The sequence below is a fragment of the Schistocerca nitens genome, chromosome 3 (assembly GCF_023898315.1).
Source record: "Schistocerca nitens isolate TAMUIC-IGC-003100 chromosome 3, iqSchNite1.1, whole genome shotgun sequence".
Classification (NCBI taxonomy): Eukaryota; Metazoa; Arthropoda; class Insecta; order Orthoptera; family Acrididae; genus Schistocerca; species Schistocerca nitens.
This window is the reverse complement of record NC_064616.1, coordinates 548,157,750-548,180,084: the sequence shown is the minus strand read 5'-3', so window position 1 is coordinate 548,180,084 and position 22,335 is coordinate 548,157,750. Positions and strand designations below refer to the sequence as shown.

The window sequence follows — 22,335 nt, the reverse complement described above, 5'->3', positions numbered from 1 at the left end:
AGGCTTGCTTAAAGATCAAAGTCGACCAAAAAGAGTAAATCTGGGATAATTTGTTTGGCCGCATTTAAAATGATTTTTACCTGTGTTAAAGAAGAATGTACATTTCTGTCTGTTTTCTGAAGACAATATATCCCCACTCGAGCTGCAGTTCAGTTAGTTAGTTACATCTTAGATCATTTGAACATTTCTTGTATCGAAATGATGTGGAAAGATTCACTTTACGGGAGGCTGCATGATTACTGTTAACATTAATGAATAATAATGACCAAATTATCATTTTATTCTTACTCATGCAGCTACCTTTTAGAACCTTTTTTTGCTGCTTACCAGTATGTAAGTAGATACTCGTCAGTGGAATAGAAGTAGTTGTCCAAGAAAAATAATTTTAAAATAGACTGAAAAGTTGCCTCGCTGCCTGTCACACATTTTATGTTATTAGGCAAAAAATCAAAAAAGTTTATTGCTGCAGTTCAACTCCTCTCTAAGCCACTGACACTTTGACAATGGGTTATAAAGGTCATTTTTCCCTCTTGTAGGTGTGTACAGCACTGTTCTTTTCAAATTGTAATGGATTATTTATGACGAATTTCACTAGCGAAAATATATATTGTGACGGCACAGTTACAATGCATAGTTCTTTGAAGAGATACGTACATGATGTCCGTCGTTACTCTTACTGCTCGCTTCTATGCAATCAGGACTTCTTTATAAGTGAGGAAGGAAAAGTTAACATTTCAACACAGAACAGAACGCACTAGTAATACCGACAGTTCTGCTCTACTATCCGCAACGCCCACAGTTCCTGCAATTCATAAACTAATGAGAATAGAACATGTTTATACACTGTAAATCTAAGTGAATGTATCAACGCTGAATGTCAACATTCGCCTCACTCATCACTTGGAAAGCACCGACGTCTAAAGAAGAATGAATAAGCTGAAATTCAAAGTTAGATTCGGTTATACATACATCTGCTGTGTCTCCACCATATAGATCACTCAGTATTTATGAGCTTTTTCAATATGTCAATAAATCCTTGTTTACGTACTAATTTGTTCAAATGGTTCAAACGGCTCTGAGCACTATGGGACTCAACTGCTGAGGTTATTAGTCCCCTAGAACTTAGAACTAGTTAAACCTAACTAACCTAAGGACATCACAAACATCCATGCCCAAGGCAGGATTCGAACCTGCGACCGTAGCGGTCTTGCGGTTCCAGACTGCAGCGCCTTTAACCGCACGGCCACTTCGGCCGGCTACTAATTTGTCTGACGTGAACCAGATGATTTGTTATTCAAGACAATATTCACTTCTGTACATAGAGACCGTAGACTGTAAGGAAGGAGAGGCAGACAGTAGTCAACGGCAACCCCATTAGTTTATATTATGCTTGCAAATCTAGATTTCGGCAATAAATCGCCACCTTTGGAGCATTTTCGGTACAATTCAACAGACTCGCGGCAGTTCACGTTCTTATAGATGTATAGGCAGAAGGACTGCCTCAGTACTGTATTATGCATTTCTGAGAACGATCTCGTGAATAGCAGACATCACTGCAGCTTTCATCGGGTGTCACTAAAATATGTTTCACTCCTGCATTGCTCGCGCCTGTTTTGGAATCACAGGCCATATAAGAATAATGACCGTAGCCCGTTCGGAATGGAGATAATATGAGTACCACACATGGCATTCACAGTTGATCGGACCGAGAAAAGTGTGCACGTACAGGAACCACCTGTTTCTTCCACGTCCTGCATCACCGCCATTGCGAGTAATCATAAACTGTGTTTTACTTACGCCGAGTATGCTACAAAATATCCCTCCACATGTACAGACTACTCCACATATTTTATTGTACAGCGGATGAAAGTGTCACAGTGTAGTAAATCACTCGCCAATTTAAAGCTCAGTGACAACAACCCGTGAGAAACTAAAGCATACAAAATCACCTCATTGCTGTTGGCTGCAGAAACTACCGCCAAACAAGTCTACATACCCTCGTCACACATCACAAGTCACAGACATTAGCACTGTCACAGGAACGCCGCCATTGGAAGTCAAAGAACAGGCACTACCTATGTATTAAAATTGGAACACTGTGAATGCACCATGATACAAACGTCAAACTGCCATCAAGTGAAGTACATTATTGAATATGCAAATTATTACAATTTCAGCGCAACAACACAAAAGTAGATAGGAGTAAAAGTTATCTGAGTGTAATTCTTTCGTTATCTTAATCATTAATTAAACTTTCCAGAAGTACTCACTAAATGAAACTCAAATGCAGCTGGCTACCTGGTTTTGTAATTGAACTAGGCTTGTGGTAGGCAAAGTGGAGACTGAACAAAATAATTAATTTAAACAGTTAAACCCTGGAAGCATATAGTACATGATTGTTATTTAGTATAAATGGGTCATTCCTTCAAGGGACAACCTGTACGAAGCTCAGTTTTTTTGCTGTCTGTATTAGGCCAGAAACTACGTTAAAGATTAATTGGGAAAAGTACATGGCATCTGACGAAGATAATATTTCCACCGATTTGTCTATACGTCCAAAGAAAACTTTAAGCATCGATGCATTATTGGCTGCCCCAATAGGTCTCTGTTGGATGTAACCCTGAACTCTCACGAAGTTCTGCACTGCAAATCCTCTCTGTTCGCTGAACTCATCTGAACGGGGCTAAAAACTATAAAAAAGGAACACCGCTTTTCTGTTGCTGAAAGTCGGAACAGAGAGATGATTGCGTAATAAACTTACGTTCTTTGAATACTCAAGTTCTAGTATACGCTTATGACTAATTCTGGTAGTGAGGAGATGTTACTGTGAGTCTGAGGAATATCTAGTGAGAGCGAAGTTAATTTGCGAACATATATTTATTTAAACAAGTAGTTACATATGCAGTCACTGATGATGTTCTCGCCTATCAGCAAAGGAAAAGAAATGAACCTTACTACTGACGTGACATGAACTGCTATTCAAAATAGAAAATATGATCAAAATCCAGACTCTCGCAGAGAAATTGCAAAGAAACATATAAGAAAATTTATCTGGGCGATAATTTTCCTATTAACAGTCTAATTAAATATATATGTGGTGTACACAAAGAAAAAAACTTTTAATTCGTGGCCTCCGACCACCCATACAAAGGATTCTCACAAGCCGGCCACGGTGGCCGAGCGGTTCTAGGCGCTTCAGTCAGGAACCGCGCGACTGCTACGGTCGCAGGTTCGAATCCTGCCTCGGCCATGGATGTGTGTGATGTCCTTAGGTTAGTTAGGTTTAAGTAGTTCTAAGTTATAGGGGACTGATGACCTAAGATGTTGAGTCCTATAGTGCTCAGAGCAGGGGCAGTAGGAGATGAAGAGAGAGGGAGGAGGATAAGATGGACAGAGAAAAGGGGGTGATGGCCAGAGAGAGGAAGAGAGAGAGGGGGCAGAGAAGAGTATGGAGTACGAGGGAGAAAGAGAAGATGGGCAGAGAAAGGCGGTAGGAAGTGATGGACGGAGAGAGCGGGAGAGAGAGGAGCAAGAGGAGATTTGGAGGAGAAGATGAGAGGTAGAGAAAATAATTGATAAGGAGAGGGGGAAGAAGGAGGAGATGGACAAGGAGAGGAGGAGGAGGAGGAGGAGGAGGAGATTAACAAAGAGAGGAAAAGCAGGAGACGGACAAACACAAGTGAGAGAAGGAGATTATGACGTATATCCACTTCCCATACATATTTAGCAATTTTCCGTTTCCCATATTGAGCTACAGCAACACGTGGCCAGGTACAGCTAGTTTCATACAAAATTAATATCGTTACGAAACGATAATACGTACGCAGAACTCGTGTAAACACACTTGAATAAAGAAGCAACACACTTGAATAAAGAGGCAAGTTAGGAATCACAGCAAAAATTATGTGCAGCAACGCATTTCACGCATAAAGCATTGACGGGTCTCACCAAAGAAAACTGCATATGGGTATGCTTTCCTTCTCGCCAAACAGCGGAGCAGAACTCCCATACTCGACGGACTGGCGCTCCACGCTTCCTCTGTGGTCGCCTAAAGAACTCACGGAGATTCTATTGTCACCCGCCCCCATCCCGACTCGAAGAGCGCAGAACACAGCTGGCGAGGTTCGACTGTCAAGAGTCTTCTCCAGAGATGTAAGATGATGGACTACTGCATATTATCAGTGCTGTCCTGGCCTACCACGATACAGACCCTGTTTGACTGTTGTAGTGACCAGCAGGTACTCCGGATCGCTCACCCACTGAACACGTCCGGTCATGGACTGCCGAGAGAATGGCATGCCCCTACTCGCCAGCCACCATAACTGATGAGCTCTGGCGTAGACTTGAAGCAGCATGGAATCGTGTCCACGTATCTGTTATCGAAGCTCAGTTTGGCTCTATGCCCAGCTGGGTTAAACCCATTGTTACTGCCCGAGGTGGAAGTCGTGTACACTACATTTCGCACCCTATACACCTCGGAATAATCAACCAATTTAATCATGACTTCTTCCCACTATACTGTATATACACTATAAATTATATCTCGTTATTTTCTATCCTTCCTGTTGAAATTTTAATGGCTATCTCTGTAGGTCACATGGACGGATGACTGATGGCATAGGTTACTTCAAAGGCCGTAGCATTCTGACCTTTGTGAAAGCAGTTGCGTCAGTGTTTTTACCCATTTTCGCTCCGTATCGTCCCTAGAATGATTCCGCATTCGTCTCTGCCAGACTTACATACTTTCCTTATTGTGTCACCTGCCCGAAACGCCACCAGGCGTCATTAATCAGTCTCGCGGTGGTCAGTGGTCATAATGTTTTGGCTCAACAGCAAATATTTCTTTAGTGCAATGAGTGAAGGAAAATGAAATCCATAGCATTATGTTTTAAGGAAGACCATTCAATCCCTCACAATGAAAATAAGGGTAGAAGACCTCATGTCTAGACTGGACAACTCTTAAGAGTGTAGGTGTAGTGTGAGTGAAAATCGTCGTTTTACCAATAATAGTCTTTCCCTAAATTTTCAAGCTACTCCGAGATTAACACTTTACTATGAGCGACGCACCAGACTTTCCTAAACTGTGTGACCCATGGCTGCTGAAATACTGGAAAGCGCTCACAAAGACGAGAAATTAACATTAGACACGCTTTTTGCTCCTTTTAAATGCGACTAAAACTCATTATCATTCTTAAAAGAATTTAAAACAGCTAGCAGGTCTCCGAATAATGGTCACTTGATGCTACTGGAACCTTTTTATTCTTCCATTACGCGTTTCGGGTACTGCCCATCTTCAAATGAATTGTTGATTGCCAATTCCTATACTGCGACTGTTATTCTCTGCAATGAGGTGGTCTTATTTTCGCGAATACCTTTGGCGTATGACTTCTAGTTCGCAGCAAACAAAGTTGAAAACAAGCTTTGAAACATCACCAAATTTCACTGGTGTAAGAAAGGATCGAAGATCATATCGAACGTCATTTGCTGAGCAGCTGGCCAGATGCTTCACTTTACAGGCAGCCCTATTCTCACTTTTTATCCACAACTTTTCAAGCTCTATAATGACTTTCAGTCAAATTTAAAATACTTGGTGCCAAGCTGGGCCTCACAAGAGATTAAAAATTTTTACCTGCGTAAAGAACTGACCAGACAAACCAAATGGAAATATTGTTTAACAGTTCATCTCTTTTCAATAAGGTAACACCTAAATACGCCAAAATCAAGATACTCAATAATACATACAGTGCACAGCGTGTAAAAGCTAAGTTTGAGAAGCTCTGAGTAAAAACTGAGATTCGAGCTGCGCATAAAGTGAAGCATTTTTCCAGCTGCTCAGCAAATGAATTTCGATATCATTTTCAGCCCCAGTGGAATTTTGAGATGCTTCAAAGTTTGTTTTCAACTTTGTTGGCTATGAGCGAGAAGTCATACACCAGAGGCATCCGCGAAAATTAGACAGACTCATTGCTGAGAATAAGAGTTTAAGTATAGGAATTGACAATCAATAGATCATCTGAAGACGGGCAGCGCCCGAAATGCGTAATGAAAAAATGAAAAGTTTCCAGTAACATCAAGTGACCGTTAATCCGTGACGTTACAAATGTTTTGAATCCTTTTAATATTGCTTTTTGAAATCGATGCTGAGTATAAACGCTAGTTGATGCAGTGACTCCAGTTCATTGATGTAATAATGTATACAAACTATTTCTGAGCGGAAAAGTCATGGAAACTGCGTATTGTGCCCAATTTAATACGTAGCCTAAGAGCCGTTAATGAACACTATCCAAATACCCTCAAACAGTTCAGTAACGGTGGAATACTCGCAAGAGTCCTAGTCGTGGAAGGGTGTCGTAAACTACACCAACCAGTCTCACTAAAATCCAGGTACCGAGTGCACATAATAGCACTGCTCACAGCGTCTGAAGAAGGCGAATGTGTCACTCGTCGAAATATTGTGCAGAAAAGTAGAAACAACTCGAACGAACGCCCGAAAGTACATCATTAATCAGTCACGCCGAGAGAACCAGTCAGATCATATACCAATTACTTCACTGAGAGAGGCAAAGAAAGATGGTATCAGGAACCATATACCGTTAACAGCCAGAGAGATACAGAAGTCGTCCCCAGAGGAAAGTAAGCAGCAGTTCAATACAGTGGAGGGGCGGCGCCTAACCCCCCTCCCCCATTATTTACACGAGGATATTCTGCCACAATGGCAGTGCGAGTGCGACCCGCTGTGGCTGCCTCGTTGTCGGGGCCCCCTACAGTTGGCACACATCTGCAGCTCCTGATTTCATCTTCATAGTAACACGGACGTGCAATAAAAATTGTGAGTTTATTACGATTTTCTTAAGGATTGGAACAGCCATGATATCGCAAGTTAGCACCGAAGGACATTCAGAATTGACGACGAAAAAGGCAGAGACTAGATATAGTTTCCTTCACGATAACAGACATTGGCACACCCCTGCCCGTACAACGCAAATAACTGAAATGTACCTATGAATTTTTTAACATCCATTTTATAGCCCTGACACCGTTTACAGCCTCTTCTATCTCTCTAAATAATTTTAAAAAAATGTCTTCCGTCACAATGTTTACAGTTAATTAGGCAATTAGGAGCTTAATTGCAAAGAGCTGACCTCTCTGGAGATGGCGTTTAATGTGGAGGGTCGTGACGTAGGCTGCTTATTATACTGCAGTTCCGTCCAGTATGATCTCTAATTAGGCAAGGGATGTAAAGATTTATGTATTAAAAGACTTAAGCATATTTCTCGTTTCTATTTCTAATTGTTCTTTAATAAGAAATGAATCTTTACTTTTAACTGGAGCTCTTAACTACATCCGTGATTACTTCCAAAATAATAATCCACAGATCTAACATAGCTATTCTGATTTACTTCTCGTATTTAAAAATTAATTATGCTCTAAATGAGCAATATATTATTTAAGATTTACCACCTCTAGTGTCACATTTTAACCTTTTGTTCTAACCTTACAGCTTCCTTCACATTTATTCCTGGTACTAATTGTTGAGAATAATGGATAAGAAATGGCTCATTAGCAAGTTCTATAAGAAAATTATTGCCTCCGTCGACTATTTATTCCATTAAAAACATAATACGAACCATGATTGTCTTGGAAACGAATTTAGTGTTTTATGTCAGTGTCATTTCTCTTAGTTCTTTTTTTTTTCGTCTCTAATGACAAAGCATCCGACAACGGAAAATAATAACATACTGCTGTCAAGCTTGTACTAAACTCTTAAAAATAAATACACATAGTGATTATATTCCTTGAATATATCTGCTGTTTTTCACAGTAAAATTTTAGGAGTATTTTTCTAAGTACACTGACGGAAAAAAGTCGCAGCACCAAAAAATAAATAACATAGAGTAATGAAATTTCGGAAAAACATTTGTCTAGATAAGATATTTATGTGATTAACATTACAAGATCGCAAGTTAAAAAAAAGGAAGAGATAAGCCACTACAAATGTGAAATTCTGGTATATTAAAAACTGGTGTAACCGTCAGAATGTTGAACGCAAGCATGCAAACGTCCATCCATTGCACTGTACACGTGCCGAATGTCAGTTTGTGGGATGGAGTTTCATGCCTATTGCACTTGGTCGGTCAATACAGGGATGGTTAATGCTGGTTGTGGATGACGCTGGAGTCGTCGTCCGATGATGTCCCATACATGTTCGAGTGGAGACAGATCTTGTGATCGCGCAAGCCAAAGCAACATGTCGAAACTCTATGGAGCATGTTCAATTATAACAGCGGTATGTGGGTGAGAGTTATCCTGGTGGAAACACCCGGATTCATGAACGGCAGCAGAACAGGTCGAATACCCAGACTGGTGTACAATTTGGCAGTGAGTGTGCGTGCGATAACCACGAAAGTGCTCCTGCTGTCATACGAAATCACACCCCAGATTGATGCACAATTTTGCAGAGTGCGTAGGACCACGAGATATCTCCTGCTGTCGTACAAAATCGCAACCCGGACCATAACTCCACGTGCAGATCTGGTGAGTCTAGCTCGCAGACAGGTTGGCTGCAGGCCCTAAACTGGCTTCCTCCTAACCACCACACGGCCATTACTGGCCCCGAGGCAGAACCAGTTTTCATTAGACAATACAACAGACCTCCACCCTGCCATCCAATGAGCTCACACTTGACACCACTGAAGTCGCAAATGGTGCTGATTTGGGGTCAGTGGAATGTACACTACAGGGCGTCTGGCTCGGGACTGTCCTCAAAGTAACCGATTATAACAGATCATTGTGCCTCTGTGATGCGAACTGCTGCTCAGGTTGCTGCTGCAGACAATGCGCATGAGCCATACGTCGAGCAAGATGGTCTTCCCTCTCGGTAGTGACACGTGGCCATCGGGAGCCCGGTCTTCTTGCGACTGAACATTCTCGTGACCGCCACTGCCAGCAACTTGCACAGTGGCTACGTTCCTGCCAAGTCTTTCCGCAGAATCGCAGAAGGAACGTCTAGCTTCACGTAGTCCTGTTACGCAACCTCGTTGAAACTCAGTGAGGTGTTGATAATTGCGTCTTTACCGCCTTAAAAGCATTCTTGAGTAACATCAACTCACCACGTCCAATCTCAAAGGTAACTAACGCTCAGAACCGTTACAGCGTGTATTTAAAACAAACGTGATTTGCATCCTCATAGTGGCGCTTCTAGCGCCACTCTTGTACAACTGGCGTGAATTCAGATGTGGAAACACGCCTACCAACTTTCGTTTACCTTACACGACTCCTTCATGGTGTTTCGGTGTTGCGATTTTTTTCAGTCACTGTTTGTTTTTATTCAAACAACGGTATTACTCTGAAGCAACTTTCGGTAAAGGCGTTATGCTTGAACATAAAGATCTAAAATATGTTCTAAAATTACTGAATAACAGTTTCAGGTCTTCAATCCCCACTACCATCGTTCCAGTTTCGTTCACCTTGTAATGAATTCCCTGGTGGCTATTTCTTAGCAACTGAATATGAAAAAAATCTGTTTATCTCTCATGCTAAGTGCGTTCAGAAGCTGTAACGGCTGTGGCTGCCATTTTTTGACTCACAAACGGCGTTTAACTCCACGAAGTCCTGTTCACTTGGCTGGTCTGTGGTAAAATGGAACCGAAACATATTGTAACATCCATTAAAGAGACTTTATTTTAATGGCCGTAAGTATTTTGTTTTTCAGAAGTTCACATTTATTCGTGGAAATCGTTCTTCCCGCGAACCATACGCTACTGTAAAAGGAACAGTGGGAAGCGACACTGATGCACAAAGTATCCTCCGCCACACACCGTAAGGTGACTTGCAGAGTATAAATTTTGACGTAGGTGTAGAACGTTCGTCTCAGGCACCGGTCAGTCTCATTGTGGCTTTTAGACGGTTCTTAGGTTTCCGTGGCTTAATCGGTAAAAACGGAACACGTAGAGGACCACATTGTTGTTGTCTGTCCGACTGTTAAGACCCCTTTTTCTCCCGAACGGGTCGACGTATCAGGTTGAAATTTATATCACTTGCTAAGATCTATAGTTCCTTGGCGATGTAAGAAATTTAAGCTTCCAAGTCATTGCAGTCACATGATACGGCCATTTATGTCACATGATTTGATACTCATAATCTCACTCATCAATACCTATAGGGTACTTCCCGTTGATCTAGAATCAAAAAATTTGGCAAGAAGCAACGTTTCACAATAAAAGTTAAGGAAAAATTCCGAAAATGTTAATCTGTAATTATAGGACACGAAAAAAATATTTTTTGTCGTTTGTCATAGGAATGTTAGCTTGTCCGTCTGTTAAGACCATTTTGTATTAGGAACGGCTAGTTTCATCAAATTGCAATTATGTCAAATACTAATGTCAATGATCCCTTGGAGGCGTAAAAATTAAGCTTCCAAATCAAATAAATGAAAAGATATGGCCATTTATGTCACGTAGTTTGATACTCGACAACTCACTCATCAAAACCCTAAAGGTACTTACCGTTGATCTAGAATCATGAAATTTAGCAGGAAGCAACATTTAACAGTGCAAGCAAAGGAAACCATCTGTAAACTGTTAATCTGTAGTTATATAATTACAACAGGAAATGCGAAATTATTCGAAAAAATAAACTTAAAATTAAAACATTCTCGAAAGTCTTGGAATTCCCAAGGCTGATATCTTGCCAGGAGCGATATCGATAACAGGTAAAAGTCGTTGAGATTCTCGATTCTCAGAATGTGTGGATTTTTTTTTTTTTTTTTTTTTTTGTCATCAGTCTACTGACTGGTTTGATGCGGCCCGCCACGAATTCCTTTACTGTGCTAACCTCTTCATCTCAGAGTAGCACTTGCAACTTACATCCTCAATTATTTGCTTGACGTATTCCAATCTCTGTATTCCTCTACAGTTTTTGCCCTCTACAGCTCCCTCTAGTACCATGGAAGTCATTCCCTCATGTCTTAGCAGATGTCCTATCATCCTGTCCCTTCTCCTTATCAGTGTTTTCCACATATTCCTTTCCTCTCCGATTCTGCGTAGAACCTCCTCATTCCTTACCTTATCAGTCCACCTAATTTTCAACATTCGTCTATAGCACCACATCTCAAATGCTTCGATTCTCTTCTGTTCCGGTTTTCCCACAGTCCATGTTTCACTACCATACAATGCTGTACGCCAGACGTACATCCTCAGAAATTTCTTCCTCAAATTAAGGCCGGTATTTGATATTAGTAGACTTCTCTTGGCCAGAAATGCCTTTTTTGCCATAGCGAGTCTGCTTTTGATGTCCTCCTTGCTCCGTCCGTCATTGATTATTTTACTTCCTAGGTAGCAGAATTCCTTAACTTCATTGACTTCGTGACCATCAATCCTGATGTTAAGTTTCTCGCTGTTCTCATTTCTACTACTTCTCATTACCTTCGTCTTCCTCCGATTTACTCTCAAACCATACTGTGTACTCATTAGACTGTTCATTCCGTTCAGCCGATCATTTAATTCTTCTTCACTTTCACTCAGGATAGCAATGTCATCAGCGAATCGTATCATTGATATCCTTTCACCTTGTATTTTAATTCCACTCCTGAACCTTTCTTTTATTTCCATCATTGCTTCCTCGATGTACAGATTGAAGAGTAGGGGCGAAAGGCTACAGTCTTGTCTTACACCCTTCTTAATACGAGCACTTCGTTCTTGATCGTCCACTCTTATTATTCCCTCTTGGTTGTTGTACATATTGTATATGACCCGTCTCTCCCTATAGCTTACCCCTACTTTTTTCAGAATCTCGAACAGCTTGCATCATTTTATATTGTCGAACGCTTTTTCCAGGTCGACAAATCCTATGAAAGTGTCCAGATTTTTCTTTAGCCTTGCTTCCATTATTAGCCGTAACGTCAGAATTGCCTCTCTCGTCCCTTTACTTTTCCTAAAGCCAAACTGATCGTCACCTAGCGCATTCTCAATTTTCTTTTCCATTCTTCTGTATATTATTCTTGTAAGCAGCTTCGATGAATGAGCTGTTAAGCTGATTGTGCGATAATTCTCGCACTTGTCAGCTCTTGCCGTCTTCGGAATTGTGTGGATGATGCTTTTCCGAAATCAGATGGTATGTCGCCAGACTCATATATTCTACACACCAACGTGAATAGTCGTTTTGTTGCCACTTCCCCCAATGATTTTAGAAATTCTGATGGAATGTTATCTATCCCTTCTGCCTTATTTGACCGTAAGTCCTCCAAAGCTCTTTTAAATTCCGATTCTAATACTGGATCCCCTATCTCTTCTAAATCGACTCCTGTTTCTTCTTCTATCACATCAGACAAATCTTCACCCTCATAGAGGCTTTCAATGTATTCTTTCCACCTATCTGCTCTCTCCTCTGCATTTAACAGTGGAATTCCCGTTGCACTCTTAATGTTACCACCCTTGCTTTTAATGTCACCAAAGGTTGTTTTGACTTTCCTGTATGCTGAGTCTGTCCTTCCGACAATCATATCTTTTTCGATATCTTCACATTTTTCCTGCAGCCATTTCGTCTTAGCTTCCCTGCACTTCCTATTTATTTCATTCCTCAGTGACTTGTACTTCTGTATTCCTGACTTTCCCGGAACATGTTTGTACTTCCTCCTTTCATCAATCAACTGAAGTATTTCTTCTGTTACCCATGGTTTCTTCGCAGCTACCTTCTTTGTTTTCCTTCCCAACTTCTGTGATGGTCCTTTTTAGAGATGTCCATTCCTCTTCAACTGTATTGCCTACTGCGCTATTCCTTATTGCTGTATCTATAGCGTTAGAGAACTTCAAACGTATCTCGTCATTCCTTAGTACTTCCGTATCCCACTTCTTTGCGTATTGATTCTTCCTGATTAATGTCTTGAACTTCAGCCTACTCTTCATCACTACTATATTGGGTACGCCTTACAATCCAGTATCTGATTACGGAATCTCTGTCTGACCATGATGTAATCAATATGAAATCTTCCCGTATCTCCCGGCCTTTTCCAAGTATACCTCCTCCTCATGTGATTCTTGAACAGGGTATTCGCTATTACTAGCTGAAACTTGTTACAGAACTCAGTTAGTCTTTCTCCTCTTTCATTCCTTGTCCCAAGCCCATACTCTCCTGTAACCTTTTCTTCTACTCCTTCCCCTACAACTGGATTCCAATCGCCCATGACTATTAGATTTTCGTCCCCCTTTACATACTGCATTACTCTTTCAATATCCTCATACACTTTCTCTATCTGTTCATTTCAGCTTGCGACGTCGGCATGTATACCTGAACTATCGTTGTCGGTGTTGGTCTGCTGTCGATTCTGATTAGAACAATCCGGTCACTGAACTGTTCACAGTAACACACCCTCTGCCCTACCTTCCTATTCATAACGAATCCTACACCTGTTATACCATTTTCTGCTGGTGTTGATATTACCCGATACTCATCTGACCAGAAATCCTTGTCTTCCTTCCACTTCACTTCACTGACCCCTACTATATCTAGATTGAGCCTTTGCATTTCCCTTTTCAGATTTTCTAGTTTCCCTACCACGTTCAAGCTTCTGACATTCCACGCCCCGACTCGTAGAACGTTATCCTTTCGTTGATTATTCAATCTCTTTCTCATGGTAACCTCCCCCTTGGCAGTCCCCTCCCGGAGATCCGAATGGAGGACTATTCCGGAATCTTTTGCCAATGGAGAGATCATCATGACACTTCTTCAATTACAGGCCACATGTCCTGTGGATACACGTTAGTGTCTTTAATGCAGTGGTTTCCATTGCCTTCTGCATCCTCATGTCGTTGATCATTGCTGATTCTTCCGCCTTTAGGGGCAATTTCCCACCCCTAGGACAAGAGAGTGCCCTGAACCTCTATCCGCTCCTCCGCCCTCTTTGACAAGGCCGTTGGCAGAATGAGGCTGACTTCTTATGCCGGAAGTCTTCGGCCGCCAATGCTGATTATTTATCAAAATTTAGGCAGTGGCGGGGATCGAACCCGGGACCGAAGACGTATTGATTATGAATCAAAGGCGCTACCGCTAGACCACAGGTACCCTTAAATTATATATACACATAATTATGTTTTTACGAAACCTCGGAATGTGAGGTCCAATCGCACTTGGCCAGTTTTTTCTCCATGTCCAGTTCATATAGTTATCCATCATCGCGTCAGAAACATACACAAATAGTACAGTCGCGAATACGATCAAACCAAAAGTTACCCAGTTCCAAGACAGATGTCAAAAACGACCTTTTTCTCAAGGTAAACTGACATTGTGGGTGACAGGAGAGCCATCCGATTAAATAATTAAAATAATTTTAAAATCTTAGGTTAGCAGACCCTCCAACGGGCGACAGTACACTGAATAAGAATCATAAGCCATGCAATTATCGCCTGGCAGAGTCTTGACATGATTTGGCGACGCGCACAAAAACCAAAAAAAGTATCAAGTACGAAGCAGGGAGGGAACAGAAAGAATTAGCTCCTGACATCAAAACGTTTCTGCAAAAAACTCTTTCTGTAACAGTGAAACTGCCTGGATCAATAGATGCAGCTCCGCAGAACAAAAATTCTATGAACAGTAATATCAAGGGTAGCAACGGAAACAGTAAACTCTCTCTCGGTTTATTATCGAGGGCTTTGTCGGCCTTTATGAGAAGGACACTTAATACGTTTAATACAGTGGCATTTCCCTATTTCTCGGTGGACAGAAATACCTACTTGTTTCACACAATATGAAATCAGCTGTGAGTCATACGTGGAGGTTCATCTAATAATCAAAAGCTGTAGAAGTAGTTCTGTCTCCGTTTCATTAAATGTATTATTTGAAATTATAGAAACTGGGACGTGAAACTTTTTAAGGCATAAATAAACGCCAGCGGACAGCCAAATCTATAATGAATGAAACGATTTAAAGACGTGCTAGCAAAATACTAATCATCGACGGTTAATAATCTGCCGTGGAATATCTTGTTTTGTCTTTTTCGTTACCTTTAAAGTTGTGCTATGATAGTTTTACAGACCAAACTCTGCAATCATGTTGAAGATTTGTCGTAGTTATCCAAGAATAAAGTCGATCTCAACTTTACGAATACAATCTTTGCTTGTTGAACAATTGCATGAGCTCTCTTTTCTGCTTCTCAAACACTTATTATTTCAAACATATTTCTATTATTTATGTTACAGGCGTATATCAGGATCGGATCCAGCCGCTGCGGAGGTTCCTTGGTGAACAGATACCATGTCGTCACTGCCGGACACTGCGTAGCCAGGTAAACCTTCATGTTTATTTAAACATTGCGACATTTTCATACTAACTACTCTCTGCTCTCACAGACATGTATACTACGTGCCAACACACTCACAGACACAAACATTTTCCAGAAATTAATAGAGTTATCTACCAGCCATTAACTGTTAGGCATAATATGGATCTATATCTACCAGCGTCACTGCATTAAGGTCACAAATTCACACGGTGATATGTACAAAATTCAGCTGATCATCTTTCAAGAGGATATTAATGCTGGGTGTCAGTCCATGGCAGACAATTGTTTTTCCTATGACTTCTGGATGGACAGTATTTAGAAGAATTCGTCTGGTTTTGTAGCTTTGGCAAAACTTTCAGTTTTATGGTTTTCGTAACGATTATAGACGAGATGAGAGAGAAATCAGTATCCCAATTACGTTTTCCTGCCATTGATATCATCTTACACTGAATTTTGCTTTGGCACAATGTTTGTCTGATCCCGTGTTCAAAAAATGTTTCAAATGGCTCTGAGCACTATGGGACTTAACTTCTAAGGCCATCAGTCCCCTAGAACTTAGAACTACTTAAACCTAACTAACCTAAGGACATCACACACATCCATGCCCGAGACAGGATTCGAACCTGCGAGCGTAGTGGTCGCGCGGTCCCAGACTGTGGCGCCTAGAAGCGCTCGGGCACCCCGGCCGGCCTGATCCCGTGTCCTCGGGCTGTTAAGAAGATCTTAAGTGAGCAGTAAGCCCAGTATCTTGCTTAATTTATACGTTCAATTGTGCTATTTCTTCTGAAAATGTTGGAAATGTGCCGCTCGATAAGTATAGTAACCATCACAGATTCGACATCCCTCTGTCCCCTCCCTCCCCCCCCCCCACACAAAACAAGAAAACTTCCACAACATCTTAAGTCGAATTACAGGGTACTTATGACTCTTGATAACTTGCGTTGCGACTTCTCGTACTGATGACTATATCATCTTCTTTTCAGTATTTCCAAGGGCTGCGATTTTCACATCTTCTATCAGCTCTAAGCTATGAGTTACTTAGCATACGACACAAGTATAAAGAATGTTATTTACAGCTATGCCTTTCGTAAGCTAATATCCCTTCATCTGGCTGTCTCTTTTTAACCCATCATAAATATGCTCCTCAAAATGCATAAGACAGTCATAAAATAAAATAAAATTATTCGGACATAAAGTCTAGGTCTTACTTCAAAATCGGCGACTCTTGTCTCTGTCCATGGAACTACCGCTCGTTCATTAAATCGTTTCTTTTCTATAGCAGTACCACCGATTGCCTGTCACACCATCTGTCTCCCCGTTAGCTGGCTTGCTCTGTAAACATCGGGCAACTAAACGGTCACCCTAGTCCAGAGATGACGTTGGGGCATGCTGAAACAGTATTGACGATAGTTAACTGTGAAAGCTGCTTACATATTTCGTATTACCGCTCAATCCAAAAAACATTCATGAACCCGTTGAAGAGTCCGTTACTGCTCTCTTCCGTTGACATTTTGATCACATTATCAAATCCACCTAGAGGAACTAATATTTCTAGTTCTTCAGGCAGGGTAAGTTTTCTTCCTTTCTACGCTACGTGCAATACCTCCAAAGCCTGTCCAATGCCATTTAATGAGTGGCCTGCTTCTGTACGTGTTTGGTTACTGAAGACATTCCATAATTGCATTTTACACAACGTGTCGCTTAATGTTCTTCCCGTTTGTCGCATGTACCTTGCGTGATGTGATGCAGACTGTGTATTATATACTCCCGCTAGTTCGAGTTTACTTGTCCTATTCCTCACCTTATGCTTCAAGCTAAATCTGACGAATTGGTGCATGGAATGTCAATTTAACATTGTATGGTTTAAATATATTCTCTGAGATTTTCCCAACATATAGCATGGTGATGGTCTTCTTTTTATCCTTAGACAGTTTCCTCCTCTCCTTTTTGATAAGGCGACTCACCATACTTACATCAACTATCGTGTGTTTAGATACGTATAAGAATCACTGACCTTGTTTTGTTGCTGAAACGCTTCCACTGACATGCTGAATCTTTAGTTTTTACACAAAGCTTTTAATTTCTCCCAGCGCTAAAATGTAGAACGCAATTTGAAATAAATATGAAGATAAATAACTGGAAAAGCTATCAAATTGCGGCTATAAACATTCTGATAGTCAAACCAGAAATTTCTCACACAACAGTTGTGAGTACACTGAAAAGTTTTCTATAATAATTACTGATTCCTGTCTCGCGCAGGAGGTGGCCCGTCTTATTAGTTCAAATATTTCGTTCGCTGCGTAGGGAACTATAACGAAATGAAAGTATATACACAGTTTGAGCCACAAATATTGGTGCTTTATTTTGTTACATTCCACCATTCTCACCACAGGTCTCATCTGCTGTGCATCCCAAAGTTGTCTGGTACCCACTTAGAGAAGTGGGGACTCATATACGTCTATGACACGGCAAGCGTCAGTACATGAGTGCGACGTTTGTGCGTACACAACGGCAGCAGCCGGCTTTGGAAATCTGCTTATTGGGTTGTCCAAGCGCGAACTAATTCGATGCGGCTATGCGGAGCGAATGCTTCATCTACATGTTCTGACCCATCTGCTCTCTAGTGGTGTGTTCTGAAACTATACCACGGCGCGCATTACGAATCGAAACTTGGAAAGATGCTCTATCCACTGATACCTGTCATTTTTTCTTTATGTCTGGTAATTTTCAGGCAGCCATGTTCTACAAACTTCGATGTAATTCTGCTTAAACTTGAAAATGGGAAATTCTTTAAAATTAATCTCTGTAGGTATGAACATTCTTATAGGAACGTGCCATCTCATATAGATGGAAAACGGCACCGTTGTTGAAAATTGATCTTTGTAGATATAATCTTTCTCATAGGTTCGGTAAAGGTGCATTTTTAACAGACTTTTGTTTCACTTATCTCCAGTGATATTTCTTAGACCAAAGATAGTTATCGAAACGACCTGACTTTCGGCTGAGTAGCTGTGTAATAGAAGGTCCGAGTTCGATTCCCATTTCAACATAATATTTTATTCTGCCAGAAAATTTCTTTACAGCACACGTTCGGATGAAAAATCTGAAATTATAGACAAGTGGGAGAATATTGAAAAGATTTATATTTTTTTTTTATTTCCCATTACCTCTCACTCAGAAAACGCGAAAATGCAATCTAAAATTTGTGACGCTCTGTAACTAGTGTCTGGTTACGCCTCGAACATTCCGAGTACGCTGTCATTTCTTTTCTCTGTACTGACCGCTGGGACCCATGCGACTAATTTTCACAGCGATCATCGATAAGTCGATTGTTTATAACTGCTACATCCTGTAAATGTAAATTGGTGTATATCAGCTGAGTGCTGCTTGTGATGGGCAGGCGATGTGGTAGGACGAGTCTGCCAGGCTGCCCACAGAGCCTCCGGTGCCCGTCCAACAACTTTACCTTTGGTTGTCGCCCGTGGGCTGAAAGCGGTTTCATGCAGTTCCCCGTACTTGCGGTTAACGCCCCTGAGCAGCAGTTGGAAGTGATCGCACGTCCTCCCGCAGACGTGGCTCCTACCCACTGTGTAATGCTCCCTAGAGGACAAGCACATCACGGGATGGCTTAACTCTCTGGATCATTTTCTCGCACTTCTGTAGCGTACTATTTATTTATCCTTTAAAAGTGAATCTAAAATATTAATTCACGTAATACATAGTCTGAAGTGTTAGAACATTCCTTCTGCCAGAACTCTGTGTATAAGGCGACACTTGAAATCTTCCCAGGGGCTTTCCCGTAGACGTGTACAGTTTTCATCAGTTGTTTTCAATGAGCAAATAATCGTAAAATCATGAGGCGTGCAAAACGTAGTTGAGACAGCATGTATGTTATGATTCTGTTTTATACAACCTGATAACGTTAGGTGAAAAATTACAACTTATCGTAATTTAAATGAAGGAAAATGGTTCGTTGCAAATGCGTGAGTTTCCTGTGCACTGGCTCAAAAGAAATTGAAAGAGAAAACGAAGACGACATTGAACTCAAGAAACCAATCTGTATAACTGACATATTTTACGCCGGGAGAAATTTGATTGCCTACCAACACGAATCAGTGACAGTAATGTTCCGATGCAAAATTTGTAAACTTGGACTATAACTACAAAATCAACGTTTACAGTGAGAAATTCATCCCAAGCTACACCAATCTCTTGTTTCCTCATTGATAGAATTCTGACACTGGATTAAATTGTGGCAGTACTGCAAGAGCGTTATATCAGTATATAGTTAAGTTTATGTTCAACATTATTTTCTCAACCGACATTGAGAACAGAATAAAAAATTCAGAGGCAATACTTTTCAGCACAACCTCGTAAAAAATGTCGAAGTGGCATGAGGACTAATTCTTGGAAATATTATTGTTTTTTGAACGTGGGCGTAAGCAACTTTCAACCCAATGGAGCGCAAAACAGCTATTGCTGAGTCGAGTAATTTCTTTAGAGTCGCCGCGTAAGCGACTACAGCTCTAATGTTGCGCAAAGTAGAAATCCTTGTCTTGCAGTTGTACTGCATCGCAGAGAAAACGAAAAACTGAACGTATTAGCCGAAAACTTTATGCGACTTACGAATTACATTGAAAGAAGATAAAATCGAAGTTCGAGACCAATACAGTCTCATTAGCAGTATAAACTCAAGGGTTTATAAATAGACTTTCAATATTGTGGCATTTAACAAGCATATCTCACTGAATCAGCTGGAATTAAGGAAAAACCACTCATCTGAAACACAGTTCACTTTATTCATACACTAGATCTTCCAAGTAGCAGAGCAGTTTAATTTGTAGATTCCGTCTTGCTAGTTTTCCGAAAGGAGTATCTTCACAAATATGTTACTGGTTCTAGTAATATTTGCTATTTGACTATTAGTAACTAGTACGTTACACTGGATGGCGAATACTCTACAGAAACGAAAGTAACAATGGATGTGCCTCAAGGAAGTGTAGTCGGACCTCTGATAGTTTCAATATACACTCTAAAGGGAAAAAAACACTCATAACGAAGTAATTATCCGAAAGAGACGGAAATCGGTAGATGTGATGTACATATACAGACAAATAAATGGTTACAATTTCAGAAAAATTGGATCATTTATTCATGAGAATGAGATCCACAAGTGCAGCAACCCAGTAACGCGTTGGTCCACCTCTGGCCCTTATGCAAGCAGTTATTCGGCTTGGCACTGATTGACAGAGTTGTTGGGTGTTCTCTTGAGGGAAATCGTGGCAAATTTTGTCCAGCTGCCACGTCAGATCGTCAAAATCCCTGGCTGATTGGAGGGCCCAGCCCATAATGCTCCAAGCGTTCTCTAATGCGGCGGATAACAATCGAACAATCAAAGGGGTCCCAGACAATTATTACGAGCTTGTCGGGCCGTATGGCGAACGACAGTCATATGGGTACTCCACCACTATCCGGGACGTCTCGGTCTGGAATCTCATTGGATGGAGAAGAACTGTCTTCAGTGATGAGTCCCACTTAGAACTGAGCCCCGATAACCAGAGAAGACGTGACTGGAGACACCCTGGACAGCAGTGGGGTACCAACCTGACTGTCGCCCGTCATACAGCCCGAAAACCTGGAACGATGGTTTGGGAACTCTTTTGTTGTTATCCGCGGCACCTTTACAGCACAGCAGTACGTCGACGATATTCTGAGACCCGTTTTGTTGCCCTTCATGGCATACCATCCAGGGCTTACATTTCTGCAAGATAATGTCCACTCTCACACGATGGGAGTTTCTACTGTTTGTCTTCGTGCTTGCAAACCCTATCTTGGCCAGAAAGTTAGCCGTATCTCTCCCCAGTCGGGAACGTTTGGAGCATTATGGGCAGAGCCCTGCAACCAACTTCGGATTTTGACGATATAGCGCTCCAACTGGACAGAATTTGGCACGATATCCCTCAAGAGGACATCCAACAACACTATCAATTAGTGCCAAGCTGAATAACTGCTTGTGTAAGAGCCAAAGATGGACCATCACATTACTGACTTGCTCGATTTGTGAAGATCTTTCTCATGAATAAACCATCCAAATTGTTAGAAAGCATAACCATCTATTTGTCGGTATACGTACATCAGTCACATCCACCAATTTCCATCCCATAATGGCTTTGTAGTGCGTCGATAAAATTTCCACCTGGTGTAATGGATGGCAGCTCTCTTTAAACATGTGTAATTGTGACATAATGTCTGTAACAAAGAGAAAGGACCCGATAGATTAGTGGTGATCATCTTGAACACCTCGCACCGTATAAGTATTTACAGGTAATACCAAGAAGCGATATGAAACGGGGCAATCGCGTAGAATGGTGGAAGACTTAGATTTGTTGGACAAGTTCTGGTAAAATGAAATGCATCTGTAAAGGAAGTAGCATACAAGACGACGGTGCGACCAATTTTAAATTACTGTTCAAGTGTTTGGGGGTCTTAGCATTTGGGCATGACAACAGACATCAAACGAATTCGTAGAAGCGCAGCTAGGATTCGTCACAAGTGGATATAGCCCATACAAAAGAGCAACAGAAATGGTCAAAGAATGAATTCTTGGAAGAAAGACGATATAGTTCAAGAGAAACCTTGATGGGTAAATTTAGAGAATCTGTATTCGAACAAGATTGTTCGGCCATTGAGCTGTCGAACTGGTGTATCTCGCGTGGGGTTCGTGAGAATAAGATAGGAGGGATTGGAGCACGTATAGAATCATGTAGATGGTTATTTTTTCCCTCACTCAGTACACGAATGGAACAGAAAATAAATATAGGTATATAGGTACCCCCCGCCATGCATTATACAGTGGCTTGCGGAGTATATATGTGGATGTGATCGTTGTGCCGAAGGATGTGTTCCCGGATGCTACATGCCGAGCAAACCGCATTGTGGCGGTACGAAACGCAATTACGACCCCTCCAGCTTTGAATCGTGTTTGATGTTCCTACAGCCTCCTCCCAAGGCTGACTGTGCCCAGACACGTGTTTCCTAGACGTTCAGAGCCGTTTTGACAG

The 22,335-nt window shown here is 41.3% G+C and overlaps 1 protein-coding gene across 1 annotated transcript in view; it reads left to right on the top strand.

Moving 5' to 3' along the window:
* Nucleotides 1–22,335, top strand: part of LOC126249328 (proclotting enzyme) — a 278,769-nt gene that overhangs the window by 149,404 nt on the left and 107,030 nt on the right. Inside the window, exon 6 of the mRNA XM_049950983.1 lies at nucleotides 15,192–15,277. Within this exon, the coding sequence (XP_049806940.1) occupies nucleotides 15,192–15,277 (86 nt within the window). The remainder of the gene's footprint in view (nucleotides 1–15,191; nucleotides 15,278–22,335) is intronic.